Source organism: Dermacentor silvarum, chromosome 9, assembly GCF_013339745.2.
Source record: "Dermacentor silvarum isolate Dsil-2018 chromosome 9, BIME_Dsil_1.4, whole genome shotgun sequence".
NCBI lineage: Eukaryota > Metazoa > Arthropoda > Arachnida > Ixodida > Ixodidae > Dermacentor > Dermacentor silvarum.
Genome location: NC_051162.1, coordinates 131,725,652 through 131,747,559, shown reverse-complemented (window position 1 = coordinate 131,747,559; position 21,908 = coordinate 131,725,652). Strand labels below are relative to the sequence as shown.

Here is a 21,908-nt window from a genome sequence, read left to right as displayed (position 1 = left end):
GGCCTAGCCGGCGGGGGTGTCCGGCGGCATGCTGTCGATGGGAAGCTCGCCCTTGATATGTTCATACCCGTAGATGATTACATAAAGACTACGCATGCGATCACGTGCACGGGCAGAACTGACAGCAACGCATAAGACGTGGAGTTTGGTTCCTCGGGTGATCAGCCGCGGCAACTACTACGAATGCCTACCAAGTTTGTATGTGCGCACACTGGTACGAACGGCGGATGCTCACAAGTGCACACAAAGCTCCAAACTAAATTTGCGGAACAATGCTTAAACTGACAGCGTCGCACGTGCGATATCTGCACTAGACGATGCGCATCACAGCCGGTGCATACAAACTGAAGTCGCGTTCAGTGCAAAGCGCACCGCTGATAAGCAGCCGAGCAAAACGCTTCTCTGTCACCTAGGCAACTACCGCGAGGCCACGTCGCGCTACCACCGCTTTTCTTTTTTTCGTTCGTTGGTTCGCTGTGCGTCCCATCATGGATCCCATGCTCCTCTTCCGTATCGCCCTCTTTGCTCTTCTCTCCCATCGGCGGGTGCAGCTCGTTGAGAAGCGTGCTCGCTACCGCGCTTGTTGGCGGGATTCTTCTGCGGAAGCCACATTATAACCGGTATTTTGTCTCGCAGAATACAATCTCAGCATATCTCAGCACGCATCAGCCACGAGCAAACTTCAGAAAGCACAGTTTAGTAATCATAATTATTTGTGGATGGAAGCAAACAGACTGTGACTTCACATTTTTCTATTCTAATGACATTGTCTGTACTTTTCCAAATGTTTCCATTGGAGACGTACTGGATGCATAATTTCCAACAACTAGTGTTTTGCCCCGCAAGATGTAGTCGCGCTTCAATCGTACGACCATAATCAATGTCACTGCTCATTGGCTTGGAACCGTATTTCAGCCTCGCCTCCGCGACCATGTGAATTGACCTTGTCCTAGCAGCCGAGAGTGCCAAAGGTTTTTGGCACCTGCACTCCTGCAATCAACTCACATTAGCAGGTTACTGTACTGTCCCCATAACAAGCAGAAGGTAGTCACATGTGAAATATGCAAAATATGTGCATCTGTGTTAATTTTCTTGTGGGCCAGCGGAGCAGTCTATAGGCCTTTGAGCCACCCATAATAAAAAGGATTTTATCATCATCACTTTTGTTTGGTGCATACGTGTACTGTCCAGCAGCCAAACTAATCACGTGCACCAAGGCATCCATTCCAGACAATGTAGACAGCACAAACGCAATGCTTAAAAACCACTTCACTGAACTGCAGGCACCTTTGGATAACTGCAAGGCAAGACTGTAGTGCAAACATTTTGTGGCACCATTTTCAATTAAGCTTGACACTGCAAATAATAACAAGGCTTAGAATTTATTTTTGGCACACACCAGAACGCAATGCAGACTTACTTAAAATGGGCGAAACATCTGCGAGGACTTGCTTGCCCAAGGAGCTAAGCTCATTCCATTCCTCCACATCATTTGCGGGCAGAGTAGGTGAAGAATTGAACAGCGAAGTGCAATGTTCGGCAAAGGCTGTCATGTCCAGAGTGCCAGGTGTCAGGATTGACCGACGTAACTTTGACCTGAGGAGAAAAAGCCCCAAGAGAGCCAGGTTTGCTCTCAGTGTTACAGAGTGCACGGTACCAGTCATTGCCTTTTGGACGCAGAAGTCCAACAGAGAAGGAAACGAGTCCAACATCTCGGCTCCAAGCACAGCTAGGTTTAAGAAGATGCCTGTGCAGGTCTCCAGCTGCTGCGGCAGGGCACTCCACTCCTTGAGGTAGTCGAAGAGACGGGCCAAGACTGGCGACTGCAGCACAATGGGTCGCAGGGCGTCGTCAGCTGTGAGGTGGCACAGTGCAGGAATGATGAGCGGTAGCATGGCTTCATTCGACGCCACCACGTCAAGAAGCGGTGCCAGCACTTTGCCAACCTCTGGCCGCATGGTCGTGGAGTCGTCTGCCAACCAGCGACACAGCAGACGGCAAGCAGGCAACACTGCGGCTTGTCCAGGGCCCCAAGAAGGAGACTGAAATGCCTGTCGAAAGAGAGACAAAAGCTCTATCAAAGCCAGTGAAATAATTTTTAGGCTTAACCTTCTGGGGTCTCAAATGTGCACTTGGCACAAAGGAACGACACCGCAATAGTGCAAACAATCACAAGGGCATTTATTGCACCTTTCATACACCAATGCCAGCTAGCTTAATTATTACCAATAGAACATGCCGGCTCACCCGACTCACTGCGACAGGATATTGAGTGAATATGTTCACTCCCATGCTGGACATGATGGCGAACACCTAATAGCTTGCATGTACAGTCACACGAAAGGTGGTGCGTTTGAATGAATGCGTTTGTTCATCCAGGTATCCCACTCCAAAGCCTTTCGCAGAATGGTCCCGTGAAAAGTGCCAGCGGGTGCATGAAATATCTGCGCATACAGTCAACTTTAAGCCAAAGAGAAAGCGCCTACTCGCTGTGTGCCTGACTAACCCTGCCGATAGGTGGCGTTAGCAGTGCAACACTCGTGCCATCTCCTGTACTATTCTGCACCTACACTGACCGCTGATGGCGCTTAGCTACATGGGGAAGCTGGATTACAGTAGATGCGAGAGCCATGTGGGGTAAACAACATAAAGGGGTACAAGAGAGTCAAGAGTACCCACAATCTATACAAGTATTTTGTTAGATCAAGCAGAGTCCAGCAAGGTGGTGTGACCATGGGTGGGGTTTTGCGAACAGTTCGACCATTATGATTGGCTGAGACTCAGTCATCAGATTTCCTCGCCTAGTTACCAAGAGAAAACGACCAAGGGAAACGAAAACAATGAAACCGAAAAGCAGATACCTTTGGTCGTGATGTGTGTGCTGACATGTAGTAAGCTCAGACATTTAAAGTGCTCCTACATGGTGTGAGCTCTCATATCTGGATCCAGTTGTGTAAATATGTAAAATAAGCCCGTTTATCATTTCCTTCAACCTCTCAACCTCATCTCCTCACCAACAGGCAACTCTAGGCGATAGATACGGACGAAGGCGTGGGCCCGCTTAGCCAGCGCGACGCCCCGGTATAGCACAGGCCAGCTAACATGTTTAAGGTGCCTCAGAGGTGTAGGCGAACGACCGTCTGAGTGACACCTCAGTCCGAACCATGAACCCCAGAACCAGATCCAAACAAGTCTTACTGTTACTGGCTAACACAACTGTGCATGCGCAGAATTTATTGGGCTCTGGTAAGTTTACCGGATGGCTCCTGTCAATTACCATGACTGCGTAGCAACATGCCAGTTCTCTGGCTGCCCACTTCGATACTAATTTGCACGTGTTACATGCACAGGAAGGCCTACTCTACAATGGAATACATTCGTGTAATCAATCGGGTAATTGAGCAATCTTTGGAGCATAACCAACCTCTCTATATGACTTTCATAGACTATGAACAGGCATTTGATTCAGTGAAAATACCAGCACTCATGGAGACATTACATACCATGGAGTATAGGAAGCGTACATGAATATCTAAGCAAACATTGATACAGACTCCAGATGATGATGATGATGATGTGTGGTGTTTTATGGCGCAAGGGCCAGTTATGGCCAAAGAGCGCCATGCCAGTGTTTGTGAGTGTGCAGTGGAGCAATGAATTCTGAGAAGTAGATGAAGCGTGCCCCCCCCCCCCCCCCCTGTAAAAGGGCCTAAAAATAATCGCTGTAAAGTGCGTAAAATGTACATGTACTAAAATCATGGCAATGACATGAGGTGTACTATGAAATGAAGAATGCATTGAGAGGGAATGACACGATATTTAAAATATTTAAGATGCAGTAATTGGCAAGAAGCACTACTGCCTAAACAGAGCCCTTGAACCACAAGGGCCTGGAGGCATGTGCTATAAAAAACTACTATCACAGCGGCATCCTCTGGAGAGAGGATGCACTACGACCTTAATGGGCTAATAACATACAGGACCACATCGTTCAAGAAATCGACGACTGCTTTGGCGTTAAAAAGCGGTTCTTCACCAAGAAACATAATGGGATGAAGAGGCACATGATACTGGTATGCTTGAGGAAAATATTTCTTTCTCTCTCTTTCAGCTTCCCGACACTCCACGAGGATATGGAGGACAGTCAGCCTCTCACCACGTCTACCACAGGTTGGTGGTTCATCACCAGTAAGCAAAAAATTGTGGGTACCATGTGCATGTCCTATTCTTAGACGACAGAACAGGACATCAGTTCATCGTGTTTTTGTTACTGGGGGCCAGAAACCTAACTGTGGTTTTATCAAGTGAAGCTTATTATTTCTTTCCGCATCCCACAAGCGTTGCCAGTGGCTTCGCAGTTTCTTTCGCAGGAAAGGCTTCAAATCTGTTGCAGGAACAACAGCTGTAGGGAGATGTAATGCCCGAGATGTAACTGATGTGGCCATTTGGTCTACTCGAACATTACCCTCGACGCCTCTATGGCCCGGCACCCAGCATATAATCACATGCTGTTTAGATATATGTGCTTTACACAGAATGGAATAGAGCTCATTAAGTACAGGATTTTTGTGTTTACAGAGTGATTGCAATGCTTTCACAACACTTTGCGAGTCTGTAAATATGATAGTCTTTTTAAGTTTTGATTTCATTATATACTTTACAGCCGATAATATTGCACAGGCCTCAGCCATAAAGATACTTGTCTCCGGGTGCAGTACACCGGATTCCGAAAATGATGGACCGATGGCTGCATAAGATACCCCAGCATGTGACTTGGAAGCGTCTGTGTAAAACTCCGTACACGAGTATTTAGATTGGAGTTCTAAGAAATTCGTTCTAATGTGTGCCTCTGGCGCGTGTTTAGTAACCTCTACGAACGATGTGTCACACTCTATGGGCTGCCACTGCCACGGCGGCAACAGTTTCGCTGGAGCCATAGGACATTGTTCAAGCAGCGGAACACCCATTTCCTCACTGAGGTTCCTCACACGCAAAGAGAACGGCTTTCTCGCTGCAGGTCGATTATGGAAGAGTGTGGCAGCGGTCACGTCATTTATAGTTGAATAAGAAGGATGTTCAATGTTTGCTTGTACTTTCAGAAAATATGTAAAACTGCTGTATGACCGCTGCAGATGAAGTGACCACTGATTCGACTCTACGTAGTGGGACGCACTGGAGATATATTCAAAGTGCTCACCCAGACAACCAGCCTGATCTTCCAGGCTCTCTCCTTGAGTACTTACTAAGGGGAGTGGGTGTACCTCCCGGCCTTTTAATTTAGTTACTCGATTCCACACTTTCGTCTCATCCGTGTAAGAATTTATACTGGAGATGTACTTCTCCCAACTCTCCCTTTTAGCACGTCGACGTGTTCTTCTACCCTGGGACTTTGTTTGAAACTAATCAAGTTTTCGGCGGTTGGAGAGTCGCGAAGGCGTCGCCAAGCTTTGTTTTGATTTTTCCGTGCTTCCTTGCATTCTTCGTTCCACCACGGGATACGACGTTTATTAGCCAGTGCGTTAGTTTGACGGATGCATGTTGTGGCAGTCTCAATTATAAAGCCCGTTATATATGCTACAGCATCGTCTATATTTAAAGAGGCAATATCATCCCTGCTTAAATACGTTTGTTCTTGGAAACGTTCCCAGTTAGCCGAGTCAACCTTCCATCAGGGAATGTGTGGGGAACATAGATCTTGTTTTGTCAGTTTTAACATGATTAGAAAGTGGTCGCTCCCAAAAGGGTTCTTCAGAACGGACCACTCCAGGTACGGAATCAGTGTACTCGACACCATACTTAAATCTATGGAGGAGTATGTGTTGTGCGCCATGCTGTAGTAAGTTGGCTCTTTCTTATTAAGTAAACATGCTCCTGAAGAAAAGAGAAAGTTTTCAATTAGGCGTCCTCTCGCATCGCAATGAGAGTCTCCCCACAATGTGTTATGTGCGTTTAAATCTCCGACAACTATGTATGGTGCCGGAAGTTCATCTATGTAGTTCTGAAATTCAGTTTTATTAAGTTGATAATTAGGAGGGATGTATATAGAGCTAACAGTGACTAGCCTGTCAAACAATACCCCTCGGACAGCAACTGCCTCTAGGGGCGTACAAAGTTTCAGTTCTTGACAGGCAACACCTCTGTCAACTACGATAGCAACACCGCCGGATGACACGAAGGTGTCATCGCGGTCTTTGCAAAAGATGCCGTATTGCCAGAGAAAGTTGCATTGTGTAGATTTAAGGTGTGTCTCCTGAACACACAGCACCTTCAGATTAAACTTGTGTAGGATTTCTTTGACGTCATCGAGGTTGTGTAGGAGTCCTCTGACGTTCCACTGTATTATTTGTGTCTTCATGTTGAAAGTGTTTTTTGTGCTGTGTGTAAAGGAGACCAACTTAAGCTACAGAGCCCTTGTCGGGCCCTGTGATGCGGGCTTTTTCTTTTTTGGAGCGATCGCGAGATTCTCGCCGCTCCTGAGGTGCTGGTGGTGCCGTCTGGCCGGTTGTTGTGTCCATCGCCTCTTGTGAGACGCTGGACATGCGCTCTTGCGAGCGGTTGGTTTGACGAGAAGGCCTCGCCTCGAGGGACGAGGCCCTGGAGACCACCAGCCCGGAGGTCGATGGCCCCTTCTGATACAGACTCCAGAGCTACGTTAATACTCCACAAGAAAAGTGTGAATATACCTATCAAGAAAGGGGTCAGTGAAGCAGACACAATCTCTCAAATGCTACACACCGCATGCTTTGAAGAAGTATTCAAACTCTTAGAATGGGAAGGATTAAGAAAGGTGATCAACGGTCAATACTGTTTGCATGTGACGTTTGTTCAGCAATGCTGGGGATGAATTAAAGGTTCATAAAAAAGCACGGGAGAGGATCCCAGTTGCTGCATGATGCATTTCTCAGCGTTTGCCCATGCACAGGCACGCTGTGCATTTTGGAGGGCAGGCGCAGGCTTCGCAGTGACTTTGCTAGATGGTGCCGAATGTTCTTAGGGAAGCACGAAAGAGGGGTTCCGCTGCAGTACATGCCTCACAGATAACTTGTTTCAACGGTGGCAATATGTCACTATACTGGTTCAATGGTAAACACTTTACTGTTGACTGTCATTGTGGATTCTGCCAATTTTTCTATCTGCAGCATTTTTTTACAGAATAACTACTTGATATATTTGTGGACGTAAGGTTATGTCAAATAATGTATTATATATGCAACTTTGTGCATCCATTATGCAACTTATGTTTTACTCACAAGTGAAAGCGGTGTGCTGTGGCCACTGGTTGCAGAAAACTTGTGACACTCCGCTCATTCGGTAGTAAATAACTTCAGATCTGCAGCAATTTCCATGTGACAATTACATCTTATTTTGTGACATAAAGATAAGAAACATCATCAATTACATCAAATTACACATAGTATGCCTATGTCTTTCTTTTATACGTGACACACTATTTAGTGGTCGCCCAAATGCAAGCAGTTAAGAGATGCCTCCCCAGCCTTTGTAACGTTGCTTGCCATCTATGAAACAGAGCACCGAGTGCATGAACAGCGTGCGTCCTATTGCACAGGCATGCTTACAAGTGACTGTGGACTAAATACAGCCTCTCTTGGCACATACTGCCACACGGATAGCTTTACACTCCTTTAGCTACAGAAGCTCGCGCAGATTATTTCGATAACACGGAAATCACTATTTGAACGGCCTGTACAACTGTAGTCAAGGCTTCACATTTCGCAAGAGTACAGCTATATTACAGAGTTCCCTGTCCTGCTTCTAGTGTTTTATTTTGCTTTGTTATTTGTAGCTTACTAAACACATCTGCCACCAACATGGTGTACTGATGCCTGCGTAGACCCCTTAACTGTCAATGAGCTTTCTACCTACAGTGGGGAAAAAAAATTTTAAAAATGTGTATGTGCGTGTGCTTGTGGGGAAGGGGGGGAGCACAAACGCGCGGCAGGCTCACCTCGTCCAGAAAAACAAGCAGAGCACCTGGAACGCGATCGGCGGCAGCAGGCGGCAGCTTGCCGCTCGCAACAGCGTCATCCACGGCCACCTCCAACAGGAGACAACAGTTGGCCACGAGTTCGGCGTCCGGCGGCAGCCCCTGAGAGCACAGCTGCATCTCCAGTTCAACAGCGGCCAGGGCCACGGTCGGCGCATCCAGCGACCGCAGCCCCCAACGTTCGACCAGCGACGCGAGCAGCGCGAACAGACCGCGCCGCGCGTCTGCGCCCAGCCTGCCCGTCAGGGCCCGACCAACGCAAGCACGTGCCGACGACAGCAAGGTGGCCTCGTCACGGCAATCACCGGCCGACCCTCGACCCTCGGCTGACTGCAGACGGGTCGCCAGGGCAGTAAGCAGGGAGCCCAGCTGGCCCAGCTCTGTTGGCGACAGCTCGACCAGCGCCTTTAGCAGGCCGCTGTCGACGAGCGCCCGGCACCCCGGCTCGTGCAGAACAAGCCGCGAGGCGCATTCGACTCCCGTCGCGACCCCGAGGTCGGCCAATGACCCTGCGAGTGCGTCCAGCGCCGGTCGCAGCGGTTCGCACAGGGTTTGCTCGATCGCGAACGCGCACGTCATGTCGGCGCCCAGCACGCGGAAGGTGTCCGTGTCGGACTGAAGCATCCTCACGATGAAGGGCACGCCGATGGCGTCGAGCAGCTTTCGCTTGCTTTTGGGTTGCACGGAAGAAGCGTCCACCGCCTTGGTCAGGACGAGCAGGGCTGCCAGTTTCTCGACGTCCGAAGTGGACGAGCGTAGAGCGCGCAGCGTGCTGTTTAGCACACGCAACTTATCTTTTGTCGGCGAAGTCTCTCGCTCTTCCGCGCTCATTCTGTACGATTTGTCGCTACCTCTCAGATCTTTCTAAGTCGCACTCCGTAGCTGGATAATTAGGCAGACTGAGGTAAAATGAATATTTCAGCACACGGTACGAAGCCGACGAAGCTCCATGGCTCCATGTTTTGAAATTATTTGGCTTGTTTCGACTAGTTTCGGCCGTTGTTCCGGCTAAGCCACAGAACAAGAGTGCACTCAACGCCTCCTATTGACCCTTTTCGCGGAGCAGTTTGCTCTACAAGAACGAGATGGCACTTTCGGCTCAGCGAATGCGCACGAATACGAAACCATTACTGCTTCTACCCTGCTACTGTGGGATCAGCTGACGAAAATGCAACTGGGTGTGCGCTAATGCACTGTGCCCAAATCATACTGCAAAATGTGTAACGATAAAGGGAAGACGTGTGCGGTAGTTCGCTGCAAAAATAGTGATTCACATATTAATGAATGGAATGAACCTGTGTCGCCGCTGCTACACAAGGACTGCCTGTGTTGCCGCCCTTCGCAATGCACGGCTTTCCTCAAGGATAAAAAAAATATAATTCATCCGCCTGCGCTGTATAGCTAACCTCCAAAGAAAGGACTTCAACTCCGGAACGTAGGCACTTGGGAGTGAGTACCGCTCGTTACTAAATGAAGTAGTGCCACTTACTGGCATAGTAAGTTTCCCCTCACGCTATCTACACACATCCACCCTCACTAGCACGAAAACTTACGCCCCTATTGCCAACGCGTGAGTGAATAGGCGCACACTTGAATCAATGTGCCGAAGCATGAGTGACGGCGACTACACCGACAAGACACGAATGTCGGAAGCTGAATGTTTCGTGACGGTCCACAGAGTAAGCGAGGGACTGGCGATAATATGTCTTTGCTACGAGCTACTGCAAAGTACAGAACATTTAAATTCCAAGCTTTGTGCACGGCAAGAACAAATTTATCGCAGCAGAGCACACCCGCGAGTGATTACGCTGAAAATAAACAATTAGATAGTGGCCGCACCGAAGAAGTTAACTAAGTCAGAAATATGACAAGCCGCTGGTTCAAAATATTTGCCAAATAAAGAACGCAGAGCACACTGATCCCGATTTAATTCATAAGCAGAAAATTTGGACAGCTTGGAATACATTTCTAGCCCCGCTTTTAGTACGAGCACCGTATACGCTGCTCACGCCGTTTGGGAAAGGCGCAATGAGCTCTGAAAGCACTTACGTGTCCTCTAAAGCTGTGGTCAAAGCTTCGTGTCGTGCACGCAGTCACCGTTTACGATACGCGTCGAAACAGCGGTTTGCTGCGCCGCGCCGGCGTGAGCAAACATGGCAGCGCCCATGGGAGCGCCGCGAAAAGGATCAATAAAGACTTTATAGGAGGCATTAAAACGGATAGGCGGGCTAGTTGGTTTGGCATCATAATGAAACTTTTGCGCACACAACACGAAACCACAACGAAGAAGTACACAAGTGCGCTAGTCCTTGTGTACTTCTTCGTTGTGGTTTCGTGTTGTGTGCGCAAAAGTTTCATTATTATAGGAGGCGTTGCGTTGGTGCACTCTAACAAAGAAGGTTATAGAAGATAATCTGTTCTCATTGACACAGTGTATTGAAATAGCAGAAAAGGAACACAGGCCCCTATGGCTTATTGCCTTTCTGGATATCAAGGGAGCCTATGACAGTGTAATCCAAAAGGATTTGTGGGACATACTGGGCACTCTAGAGGTGGAAGATGGAGTAAGAAATCTTTTAAAAGATATCTATAAAAGTAACAGGGTGCTTATAAAATGGGAAAACAAGGTATCTGGGCCTATAGAGATACAGCAGGGGCTTAGGCAGGGGTGCCCTCTGTCACCTCTGTTGTTCATGCTGTATTTACAAGGATTAGAGAAAAAATTAGAGAGGAGCGGACTTGGCTTCAACCTTTCCTATTTCAAGCAGGGAGAATGGATTAAACAGTCATTACCAGGACTGATGTATGCAGATGACATTGTACTTATGGCTGACAGCAAGGAAGACTTGCAGAGATTAATGGACATCTGTGGTAAAGAGGGAGATAGCTTAGGTTTGAAGTTTAGTAAAGAAAAATCGGCAGTCATGACTTTTAATGATAATCAGGGCAGCGAGCATAGAATACAGGAGGTTACGCTGGAGGTGGTGGATAAGTACAAATATCTTGGAGTGTGGATAAACAATGGGGCTGAGTACCTAACGGAACATGAAAAATGTGTGACGGCTAAAGGTAGCAGAAATGCAGCTGTGATGAAAAATAGGGCACTGTGGAATTACAATAGGTACGAAGTGGTGAGAGGGATTTGGAAAGGGGTGATGGTCCCTAGTTTGACTTTCGGCAATGCGGTCCTGTGCATGAGATCAGAGGTTCGAGCAAGGTTGGAAGTTAAGCAGCGAGGGGTAGGTAGACTGGCTCTGGGAGCACACGGAAATACACCAAATCAGGGGGTACAGGGTGACATGGGATGGACGTCATTCGAGGGCAGGGAAGCCAGCAGCAAGATAGAATTTGAGGAGCGATTGAGAGAGATGGCAGAAAAGCGGTGGGCAAGGAGAGTTTTCAGTTATTTGTACATGAGGAATGTTGATGCAAAATGGAGGAAGCTGACCAGAAAACTGTCAATCAAATATTTGGACTGCAGGAGGGGTGCAGACCAGGAAACAGCGGTTAAGAAAAAGGTTAAGGAAACAGAGAGGGGTCTGTGGAAAGCAGGGATGCAGACGAAATCAGCACTGGGCACATACCGAACTTTCAAGCAAGAAATTGCCAAAGAAAATATCTACGATAATTCTAGGGGAAGCTCTTTGTTGTTTGAAGCCAGGACGGGAGTATTGCGGACTAAGATGTACCGAGTCAAGTACCAAGGTATAGACACGTTGTGCTGTGCGTGTGGAGAAGAAGAGGAAACGGCTGAACACCTCATACTTTTCTGTAAGGGGCTTAACCCTACAGTGCAAGGCAACGGGGCTGATTTTTTCAAAGCATTGGGGTTTAGGGACAGTGAAGGCAAAATAGACTTTAAGCGGGTAGAAATAACCAAGCAGAGGTTATCTGATTGGTGGATAAAATTAAGGCAGGGGTGAAATTTCACCCACCACAAAGTACAAATCATGTTAATGGTCATGGCTAGGTGGCGTATGCCACCGCCCGATTTAAAGGGTTCAGCCTCATCCATCCATCCATCCATCCATCCATCCATCCATCCATCCATCCATCCTAGCTTGGTTGAATGTCTGCCTAGTCGCTCCGCAATGCATGGGAGCCACCAAAGTAACCTAGTAACGGTGGGAGCCACCACAGTGGTGGGAGCCACATTACCTATTGTTGCTATAGCATGGGCAACTTTAGCTGTGAGCTGCTGCTGCTTCGTGTTTGATTCTTGCCTTCTGTATGACGTGTCAACAAAATAGTTGACGTGACCCTAACCATGTTTTCATAAACTGTGACCAACTATTGGAAAAGTGGCGCCATCTCAGTGATCCCGGTTTTGGCGCAACTGGGCTGGCATTAAAAAAATACAGGCTTTTGGTCCACACATGGGTCCACAGTTGCATGGCATTTTTTCACTGCAGTTGCGTCAACGACAAATTTAGCTGCTGGCCTGTTGTTTAGATTTATTCCATTACTTTTGACAAATAACTTTTTGGCATTTGGCAGGTAGGTAGATTTCAACACAAGATTCATACATCTGGTAGCGACCCTCGCGGCGACGCTGCACTTTTCTGCCTTTTGCCTCTGTTTGCCGCACTTATCTCTGAATGGCGGGATCTTCGCGCTCGCGTTCTGACTTGTTTTCCGCGTGTACTAGCCGCGATGTGTAAATCCTTCTCAAGCAGAGCGTTGATATCTTCTTGAATTTGTTCTACGCAGAAAACATCGGTAGACGGTACGTTGCCCTTTTTCGTAACAGTAGAAGCTGTGCGCGAAGTGTAGAAATCACGTAGAAAGTTGCAGCTGATACCAGACGGCTGATGCGAAAGTTTGTCCAGCGTTCGCTCTGTACCAAATAAACGTAGTATGCTTTGTTTTGTTTTAGTTTGCTTAACTGGAACGATTTCGTGACGTTTTGTCGCCAACTTTGGTCAACTTATGTAAAACGAAGCGGCAACTACGAGCCCGCATTTGCGTGCGATCAACTCGCGTTAGAGGCGTAGTACACTATTTTGTGTCTTTTTTCCAGCTACCAGCGCTCAAACTCGTTGTGCTTTGCCTCGTGTGGGCCGCGTTCCTGCGACACCGGACTGAGTGCCAAGATGACGGATGTCCAAGAGAGAGACGTAGTGGATTATGAAGAGGCCGAAAGCTTCGGGCCGTTGAAAATCCAGAAGTTAGAGGTAAGCAGGTGGGCTCGGCCTACAATCTGGTGTCATCTAGTGTCTGTGCATTCGTAATTGGCTTCGTAATTTCCCAGGAAGCCCTGTTTTAGTAATTCAACAGGTGCGCTGAATTGCTGGGCTAAGAAAGCTTTGTCTCTTCCACTGCACTAAGCAAGTCAGTTTAGTCAGCGTACAGCTGGCCGGATCGTATTTTTTCAAACTAGAATTTTTGCCAGAGAAACTTGGCGGGCAGCTTTAATTTAGGATGAGTGATTTTGACAGCCGCCATTCCACCTTACGTTTAGTGCAATTGCAGTTGCTACGGGCATGTATCAAACCGCGGGTCTAGGTTTTGGTAACATGTTCGTACAAAAGAACACTGCCTGCGGATTTTCTTAGAAACATATGGCACGTCATTAATATTTGGCAACAAGATGCTCACCAAGGTGTCATGATTGCCATTAACACACAGAGCCAGATTTTCAGCAACTGCTTTCATTGCATGCAATTTCGCTAACACTGGCTAAAGGAAAGCTGAAAGTGAGCTCTTTTTCTATTTGAATTAGTTTTGCTTTGCATTATTTATTGATACAATCATTTGGCCAGTCATCAGAAGTGTGACGTCAAAGCCCAGTGCTAGACTGAGACCTTAAATTATGTCACATGCAGGTGGAACTTGCTGAAAATTATCCATCTAGATAATTCCATCTAGTTTTCCTTACAATAGCAAGTTAGTGTTTGCATTGGTTTGTGAAGTCTCTTGTGAATCATGCACCTCTTAGGCTGTGGACTTTGCTGGCGTTTTGCTTGCCATGCCTGTTTAGACTTAGTGCTTGCACTGGTTTTTGTTATCTTGTCTGAAGCCATTTGTGTCATATGTTCAGTCACACACACACAGACACATTAAAAAAGATGCGCAGGTGTGCACTGAATCTCAAAGGTAACAGCTGTCATTTGCCAAGTGTGTGCTAGATGTTGCCACATAACATGCCACATCACAGATGCTTCACCATGGCCTGCAGTATCTGTACCTTGATTGCACAAATTTGTCAATGTGTACCTGAAGCAGCGATTAATGATCAAGAACATATGTATCAGTGGCACTGTCCGTAAAAAGAAAGAGAAAAATAAAAGAAAAGCTCTTAACTTGCCATCGCAAGTCCTTTAAGCTTGTTTCTTGTGAAGAGCCTTTAGTGTTAAAGCAAAGCTTGTCTTTGCCTACTTCCCTGTGATTGGGTGCGTCATGCCGGTGGTTGTCTGTCTGTCTTTCTGAGTAGAAGCTATTGCTGTTGGTGATACAATCACTCTCGCGAGGTCCGACTTGGCACCGAACGCGTCGGTGTACACGGCTGACAGCATTTCTGGTGCTGTACTAAGCTTGCTACCTTGGCCCAGTGCCAGGAACACTCCTGGCGGTTTACTTCAACACATCCAGTTCCAGGTCACGTGAAATCTTGCGAAGCTGATAGTGTCACCAAAAGTGCTCACTCAAGAATATTGCCCCCAAATAAAACATACCTTTGCTCTGTAAGGTACACCATTGTGGCTGATAATGTAACAGGACACGTTTGTTGCCGAAATCTGCTGTGTGTGTTCTATTGTGATGCAATGTTTTGTCGTGTTGGCTCGTCAAAGCTTCGCTTACACCAATCCCTCAAGTACATGGTATCTGGATGTTTTTTTTTTTTTTTTTAACTGAGCAACCCTTGATGGTCCGTGATAATGCAGGGCAATGGTATTGGAGCAGCAGACATTCGCAAGCTTGAAGAGGCTGGCTTCCACACTGTTGAGGCAGTGGCATACGCACCCAAGAAGCAGCTGCTCACCATCAAGGGAATCAGCGAGGCCAAGGCTGACAAGCTGCTGGCCGAGGCAGCCAAGATGGTGCCGCTTGGCTTCACCACAGCCACCGAGATCCACCAGAAGCGGTCGGACATCGTGCAGATCACCACGGGCTCCAAGGAACTCGACAAGTTGCTCGGTGGCGGCATTGAGACTGGCTCCATTACGGAGGTGTTCGGGGAGTTCCGCACGGGCAAGACGCAGCTGTGCCACATGCTGGCCGTCACCTGCCAGCTGCCCATCGAGCACAGTGGTGGTGAGGGCAAGTGCCTCTACATCGACACGGAGGGCACCTTCCGGCCCGAACGCCTACTCGCCGTGGCCGACAAGTACGGCCTGTCGGGACCTGATGTGCTGGACAATGTGGCCTATGCGCGTGCATACAACTCGGACCACCAGACGCAGCTGCTCATTCAGGTCTGCGATAGTGTTATCGAAAAGTATTGGTATATGCTGAATGGGGGGAAATACTACAGTTGAACCGCGTTATAATGAAGCGGTAGTCGACTCAAAAATATGATTGCTTATCCAATACTTGTTTATAAGCATGTATTTGTTACATGCTGATATCAGCAAGAAACAAACGTTTTAGATTTACTTTGTTATGTCCAATAATTCATTACTATGTCTGCAATTGTTGTATTGAGGTTCATCCGCATTTCAATTGGTGATTCGTCGAGATTGCGACTCCTGTTCTGACACTCAAAAATGCATTTGCATTGCACCACACTTTCTGAGCAGCGAAATTATGCAGATCTCCAGCTTTTGCTCTTTGTGTAAGCTGCCTTGATAGAAAAGTGTTTATTCCAAAAGGAAACAGAAAAAGCGTAAAACAGTAGTCCTACAATAGCTGTGTTGCCTTTCTTAGAACACGCACGATACTCTTGCAAATAAAGGGTAATTTATTGTTCTTTTTTAATTCAAATGTAGAAATAATAAAAAAAAAGAGAAGTGAAAGTAGATGAAAAGACAACTTGTTGCAGGTGGGAGCAGTTTTCATTAATATGAGGTCACTGGAAGTGCAATTTTGACACCAGCTATAGGTGGAGTCCAATAATGACGAACTTCAGGCACCCACATTACAGCACAGCTTTCGAGATTGGGGTTAGGATTTGGACACCACCTATTGGATTTGCACTAAATTATAACATATATGCCATATTTCTGTAAAATTTTCAGGAAAAAAAAAGTTCACATTAGAATCGATTAAATACAGTATCTCTAGCTGACATAGTAATTTTTTACGAAATTTTCATTTTTTTTTTTCAACTGCGAGGCTTTCTTTCTGAGAAACTCGTATTGGGTTTCCTTTGTAGCGTTGTGGTGTATTTGGGTAAACAAAAATTTTCTTTCATGCACCTTCCTCCACCTTGCGAGATTCCGCGGAACTTATTTGCCATATTCAGTGTTTGTGTGCTTCGAGTTGTCGATTAATTCACCCTCGCTCTGTGATCGGCTAGCCCTTTGTTTAGCTCCGATGGTAGAGCAACTGCGTCGGAAAAGTGTTAGTCCCGGGTTCGATCCCCGAACTAGGACAAATTTTTCTGCAACCGCAAAACGTTCTGAAAAATTTGTATTGGGTTTCCTTCGTGCTACATTCGGGTGGATGGCACTTTTACCTTTCTTAATGTTTTACTTTGACCAATGGGGGTGCAGGCATCAGCCATGATGGCCGAGACCCGTTATGCACTGCTGATCGTCGACTCGGCCACGGCGCTGTACCGCACAGACTACTCTGGCCGGGGAGAGCTGAGTGCGCGGCAAATGCATCTGGCACGGTTTCTGCGAATGCTGCTGAGGCTGGCTGACGAGTTTGGCGTCGCAGTGCTCATCACCAACCAAGTGGTCGCTCAGGTAAGCACACTGTACCAAAGGTCGTATAAATTGGAGAACCAAGTGTGCAACACCCATAAACATTCAAGCGCCATTTTTACACCAATGTGGCTCTTCATTAATTCTCGAGTTTTATGTGCTATAACCACAATCTCATTATGAGACATGCTGTAGTGGGGGGCTCCGGATTAATTTTGATCAACTGGGGTTCTTTAATGTGCACCCAATGCACGATACATGAGTGTTTTTTTGCATTCCACCCCCATCGGAATGTGGCCGTTGCAGCCAGGATTAAACCCGCGACCTTGAGCTGTCAGTAATGTCTTGTCAGTTTAACTGATAAGGCATAAGCAACTATTAATTTTTTTAGTCTTAAATAAAGAAACCTCAGAAGAAAGTACTGACAAGCCTCAGAGAGACCAAAATAATTTAATGGCTTTTCTACAAACCTGTTTGATCCGTCTTCCAGAAGGTGTGTTTGTCACAATGCAGAAGGTGATCCTGCAGGAGCAGAACATCATGACATTTTGGCACTCACCCTTATTCGCATGGTCATCTACAGTATAGACCACTTATAGTGCAGGACCAGATATAGTACGGTCTTTTCAGACTCCCATTAATTTTCCCATAGCACTCCATGTAGTATACGTATACCGCTTACAGTGCAGATGCGCGAGACGAAATACCGGTTATAATGCGGCTTCTGCGAGAAAATCTCGCTGACAAGGACGTTAGTGAGCATGCTTCTCAACGAGGTGCGCCCACCGATGGGAGAGGAGAATGAGACGTGGAGCATGAGTCCAAGGGCGATAAAATCGTCGCCGCATGTGCGAGTGAAAGCGCGCGGGGGACGTGCGAAAGGCCGTGGAGGTAGGGGAGGGAGGGGGGGGCGACGCTGGGCTGTGGCACCAAATGCGTATCTTGCAATTGGGCGCAAGGGGAACTGGCGACGCAATCTCCCACACGAAAGGAGCAAAGCGGGAAGGCAGCATGGGAGGGAGGGGGGCGGCTTCTACTCTGCCAACAAATGCGTTCGCGCCTGTGCCGGCTGTCGGTGTTGTCGCGCGCACCGCATCTTGAAAGCGATCTCCACACGGCTCTGACCTTTGTATGCGCCGTGCTTACGCCGCTCAGTTTCCGTTGAAGCGATAGACCGCACGAGCCTTCACTTGCTGCGGCGGCTGTGTTTCCCCATGCCCGCGTTTTGACAGCGGTTGTCTGCGGTCATCGAGTCTATTCATGTTTGCTTGTGCGTGTTGACACCACGCTTGTTAATTCTGTTAGTAAGCGAATGCGTCAAGTTTATGCAGCCGATAAAACTACTATCCCTACTCCTTATAGCTCTTTACAAATTTGCTATCGCAATTGATGCTTCACCTTTCGGGCGAACCCGAGACATTTTTAAAAATTATTACTTTGTCTGCTTCATGCGAAGATCGTGGGTACTTGGACATTAACCTTTCAATGTTCGTAAATTTAAACGGATGCAAAACTCCCAGTCACACACTTCGATTCTCATACGCGCGGCTGCTTAGTCTACATGTTTTGCATACGTGCAGGGCTTGAAAATCGTTTTGGTTACAGTGCGGTACCCCTTATAGTGCAGATATTCACGACTCCCGCAACTCACGTTATAAGCGGCCTACACTGTACTATGCTGCTACATTGAGCCGCGCAACAAATAGCAGCATAGATGAGAAACATTTTAAATTTACTCTGTCCGACAATTTGTCGCATTTAGGCTTGATTGTATAGTACCAGCAACTTGTACTGTTTTCCCAGGTGGACGGAGCAGCCATGTTCTCGGCCGACCCCAAGAAGCCCATCGGAGGAAACATCATGGCGCATGCCTCCACCACAAGGCTGTATCTGCGCAAGGGCCGCGGGGAAACCCGCATCTGCAAGATCTACGACTCGCCGTGCCTACCCGAGGCCGAAGCAATGTTTGCCATCACGCCCCAGGGCATAGCTGATGTCAAGGACTGACAGTTTCTAGTCAAGTAAACACTGTGCATGTCCTGCACAGTTGGATGCTGCTCTGTCACTGGCGTGTGACGGGACGTTGTGACCTATGATTGACAAGCTGCGCACCATATTGAGCTTGGCATTGAAGCCAAGTGGCTGGCGTTCCTGCTGTGGCGACTGCAGAAATGCCTGTGTGCTGGGACTAAGGCCATCAAGTCCCACAGCGCAGCTTCGAGATGTAGACTAATTAACTAAACAAACTTGTCTGCATCTTTTCATGCGTACTTCGTGGGAGCTTTTACGTGAGTGCTTAACAGTGTTACCATAAGAACCCAATATAATACAAGGGCTCGTTTTAGGACTGTGAAAAATAAAATAAAAATTGCACACGTAACATGTAGCACTGCCACATTCAGTGCTTCTTTATAAAAAAAAATTACACCATCTTCCCGTAGGGGAACCCCGAGTAGTATGGGAAGCAGCCATGGGGTCGACCACGGTGCCGACACTGGCGCTGTCCGTGGCACTCATCGCGGCGTTGCGTAGGTAAGATTTCTGACGCTGCTCGACGAGTAATGGCTGATCTCGTTGAAAACCTCCAAGCCACCCCCAGTGGCACCGGCAACAGTCACCAACGCCACGCGTTCGGTGCGAACGCGGATAAAACGCCGACGGTGTCGACAACATTTCTGCGCGTTGTGGCAGCCCCCCAGCGGAGTATGCAGCGCCTACCGTCGCGCCTCTAACCTAAGCTGCTTCGCATTATCGCGCGTGGAGCCGCAGGTGTTGCCATTCGTTGCGCAATCCGGAGAGGAGCGTCGGAGAAGACAAGGAGAGGGGGAGGAGGATGCGCAGTGCGGGTGTGGACGCACGACGGATGGATGGAGTGACATAGCCCCGACCATAAGCTGCTTCGCATCTAAAACCACACCGCCTACATACTTACCAGCTATTTCTTCAAGACAATGCATCGCAATGGCACAACCTGAAGTGCTTGTCTCTGCTGTCCCATGTGACTGTGATATTCCGCATTTCCAAAAGGCATGCATCTCAAGTGCGCCAATGTAGTGAGAAGTCAGCGTGTCATAAAACTGGTAATCCAGTACCTACTGGCCTTAGGCATACATTTAAATGCTGCGATGCCATAAACAAGTGAGCACAACAAATATAACATGCATGCTCCACACCTAATGTAAAAAGTGCCCAAAATAGCTCACTTGCAGTGAACGAAACGTGCGAGTGGCTGCCGGTGGTGATCGATGCTTCGTCGTGTGTATAGCATCGTTATACGCACGACGTTGTGCAAAGTACGCGAACAATGTGCACCTGCGCAATGTTGGTTATATATTAACGGAACAGCGTTAAGGGCTCCGTGTCGCAGAAAATCCGGTGTCGGCGTGCGATGTCGGCGGGTGGCAGAGAAAATCATCCCCAACCACCTCGACCACGCAGGCCCTCCACGTGGTGCAAGGTTTTTGTAAACAAAAATTGAATTTTTCACAATGAAATCCGTCAGAAAAATGGTAAAGTACGACTACCATTCCGAGTAAATTTTTGAGCGACTTTTTTTTTCCGTGGCCACCTCTAAAAAAGTCTCAGTTTTGCCCGAAAGGCGGACCATCGATTGCAATAGCAGATGAGTAAGGATAGTAGTTTTATCGGCCGTATAAACTTGCAAAGTAATTTGACCAGCATGGTGCCAGCGTGCACCGGCAAACATGAACAAATCACACTCGATGACCGTGGACACTCGCTGTCAAAACGCTGGCATGAGGACGCGCGGCAGCAACAGCGAACGAAGTGACCTTCGGGCCATGTATCGCTTCAACGCAAACTGAGCAGAAATAACGGAGCAGGCGCAAAGGTATAAGCCGCCGTTGCACCTAGACTGAACTCCTCACTCACGCAGATCGCTTACAAGATAGGGCGCGTGTGGCTGCGTAATGCGCAGTTGCTGCGCCGCGTTTCCTCCCCGCGATTGTCGGCGCCTATGGCAAAAATGCGCTGGAGTGTCTATATGATTGCGATTGCAATAAAGGTAGGAGACACACGGTACAATTCGGCGTCCGATACGGCATCCTATACAATCGTACCCACCGGACGCCATATCGGGTGCCGAATCTTACTGTGTCTCTCCTACTTCACGGCAGCAAGTTCAGGGTGCATTTATTACGCGGGAGAAAAAAATCCAAATTATGACGACTAAAGTTAGGGGGTGCGTTCATTATGCGAGTGCGTTCATTACGTAAGTAAATACAGTATTTCAATGCCTGGCCTAAGTTTGCATATTAGGCATCATCTGTTTCTCATATCTGAATATATAAAACCATTTCCACACTACCACAAAGCACTGCTTGTGCATAAGACTAGCCTTTGCATATATGTACACATGCGTACACACCCACACAATAGAGAGGAGAGCGAAAGTATTCACTGACAATTACGATACTCCCTATGCTAAATTTGAGTGCAGCTCTATACGTGTTTTCATTTCGCGATACATTGGCTGGCGCGGCACATTGCAAATGGAGCGCAGTGTGGCGCGACTGCCTCGCTAATAGAGAGGCAGCACATGGGTGATGCAAGGGTTTGATTCACAGCAGCCGCCACAGACAAACGTCTGCTCATGCAGCGCTTTGTTTCCATGTATGGTATCGGACGCGCTCACCGCATGCTATTAGTGAACAGACGACAGCACGCTACTCTGGTGCCACCTCATGGCGGTTGTCGCGCGGTACTACGCTTTTCTTCTCGCGCTTTTGCCATACCCTCCTCCACTTTCCTCCTCGCTATCGTCGTCTTTCAGCACCTGCTGTGCTCGTTTCGCCGATTACGCCAAGTAACGCTGCCGACACTCAACGCAGGAATGGCCGTCTAAGAGCTGCACTCTAAAAAGGTCATACGATGGGAGAGTTTGTTAGTAGAGGGGAACACTGTTTTCTTAATCTTCAGAAGAAATTTATTTGGAATGGGTGGTCGCTTTTGACGCACATATTTTCCTTGAACTTCTTCCTTGAAGACTGTAAATTTTAGAAAACATTCTCTGAAGTGGCGAGATGCAGCTGAGAGCTAATAGGTGCTTTTACTAACAGTGGCTACTTTCCTTG

The 21,908-nt window shown here is 47.7% G+C and overlaps 2 protein-coding genes across 2 annotated transcripts; one reads left to right on the top strand and one right to left on the bottom strand.

The window, feature by feature from the left end:
• Positions 1-1,363: 1,363 nt before the first annotated feature.
• Positions 1,364-9,011, bottom strand: LOC119464342 (neurochondrin). Its single transcript, XM_037725265.2, has 2 exons — positions 7,967-9,011; positions 1,364-2,051 (listed from the first exon to the last, which is right to left on the bottom strand). The coding sequence occupies exons 1-2, from the start codon at positions 8,834-8,836 to the stop codon at positions 1,383-1,385; spliced, it is 1,539 nt and encodes a 512-aa protein (XP_037581193.1). The 5' UTR covers positions 8,837-9,011; the 3' UTR covers positions 1,364-1,382.
• Positions 9,012-12,553: 3,542 nt separating this feature from the next.
• LOC119464341 (DNA repair protein RAD51 homolog 1) lies at positions 12,554-19,878 on the top strand. Its single transcript, XM_037725264.2, has 5 exons — positions 12,554-12,731; positions 13,026-13,179; positions 14,890-15,420; positions 16,660-16,857; positions 18,619-19,878. The coding sequence occupies exons 2-5, from the start codon at positions 13,099-13,101 to the stop codon at positions 18,820-18,822; spliced, it is 1,014 nt and encodes a 337-aa protein (XP_037581192.1). The 5' UTR covers positions 12,554-12,731; positions 13,026-13,098; the 3' UTR covers positions 18,823-19,878.
• The last annotated feature ends 2,030 nt before the right edge of the window (positions 19,879-21,908 follow it).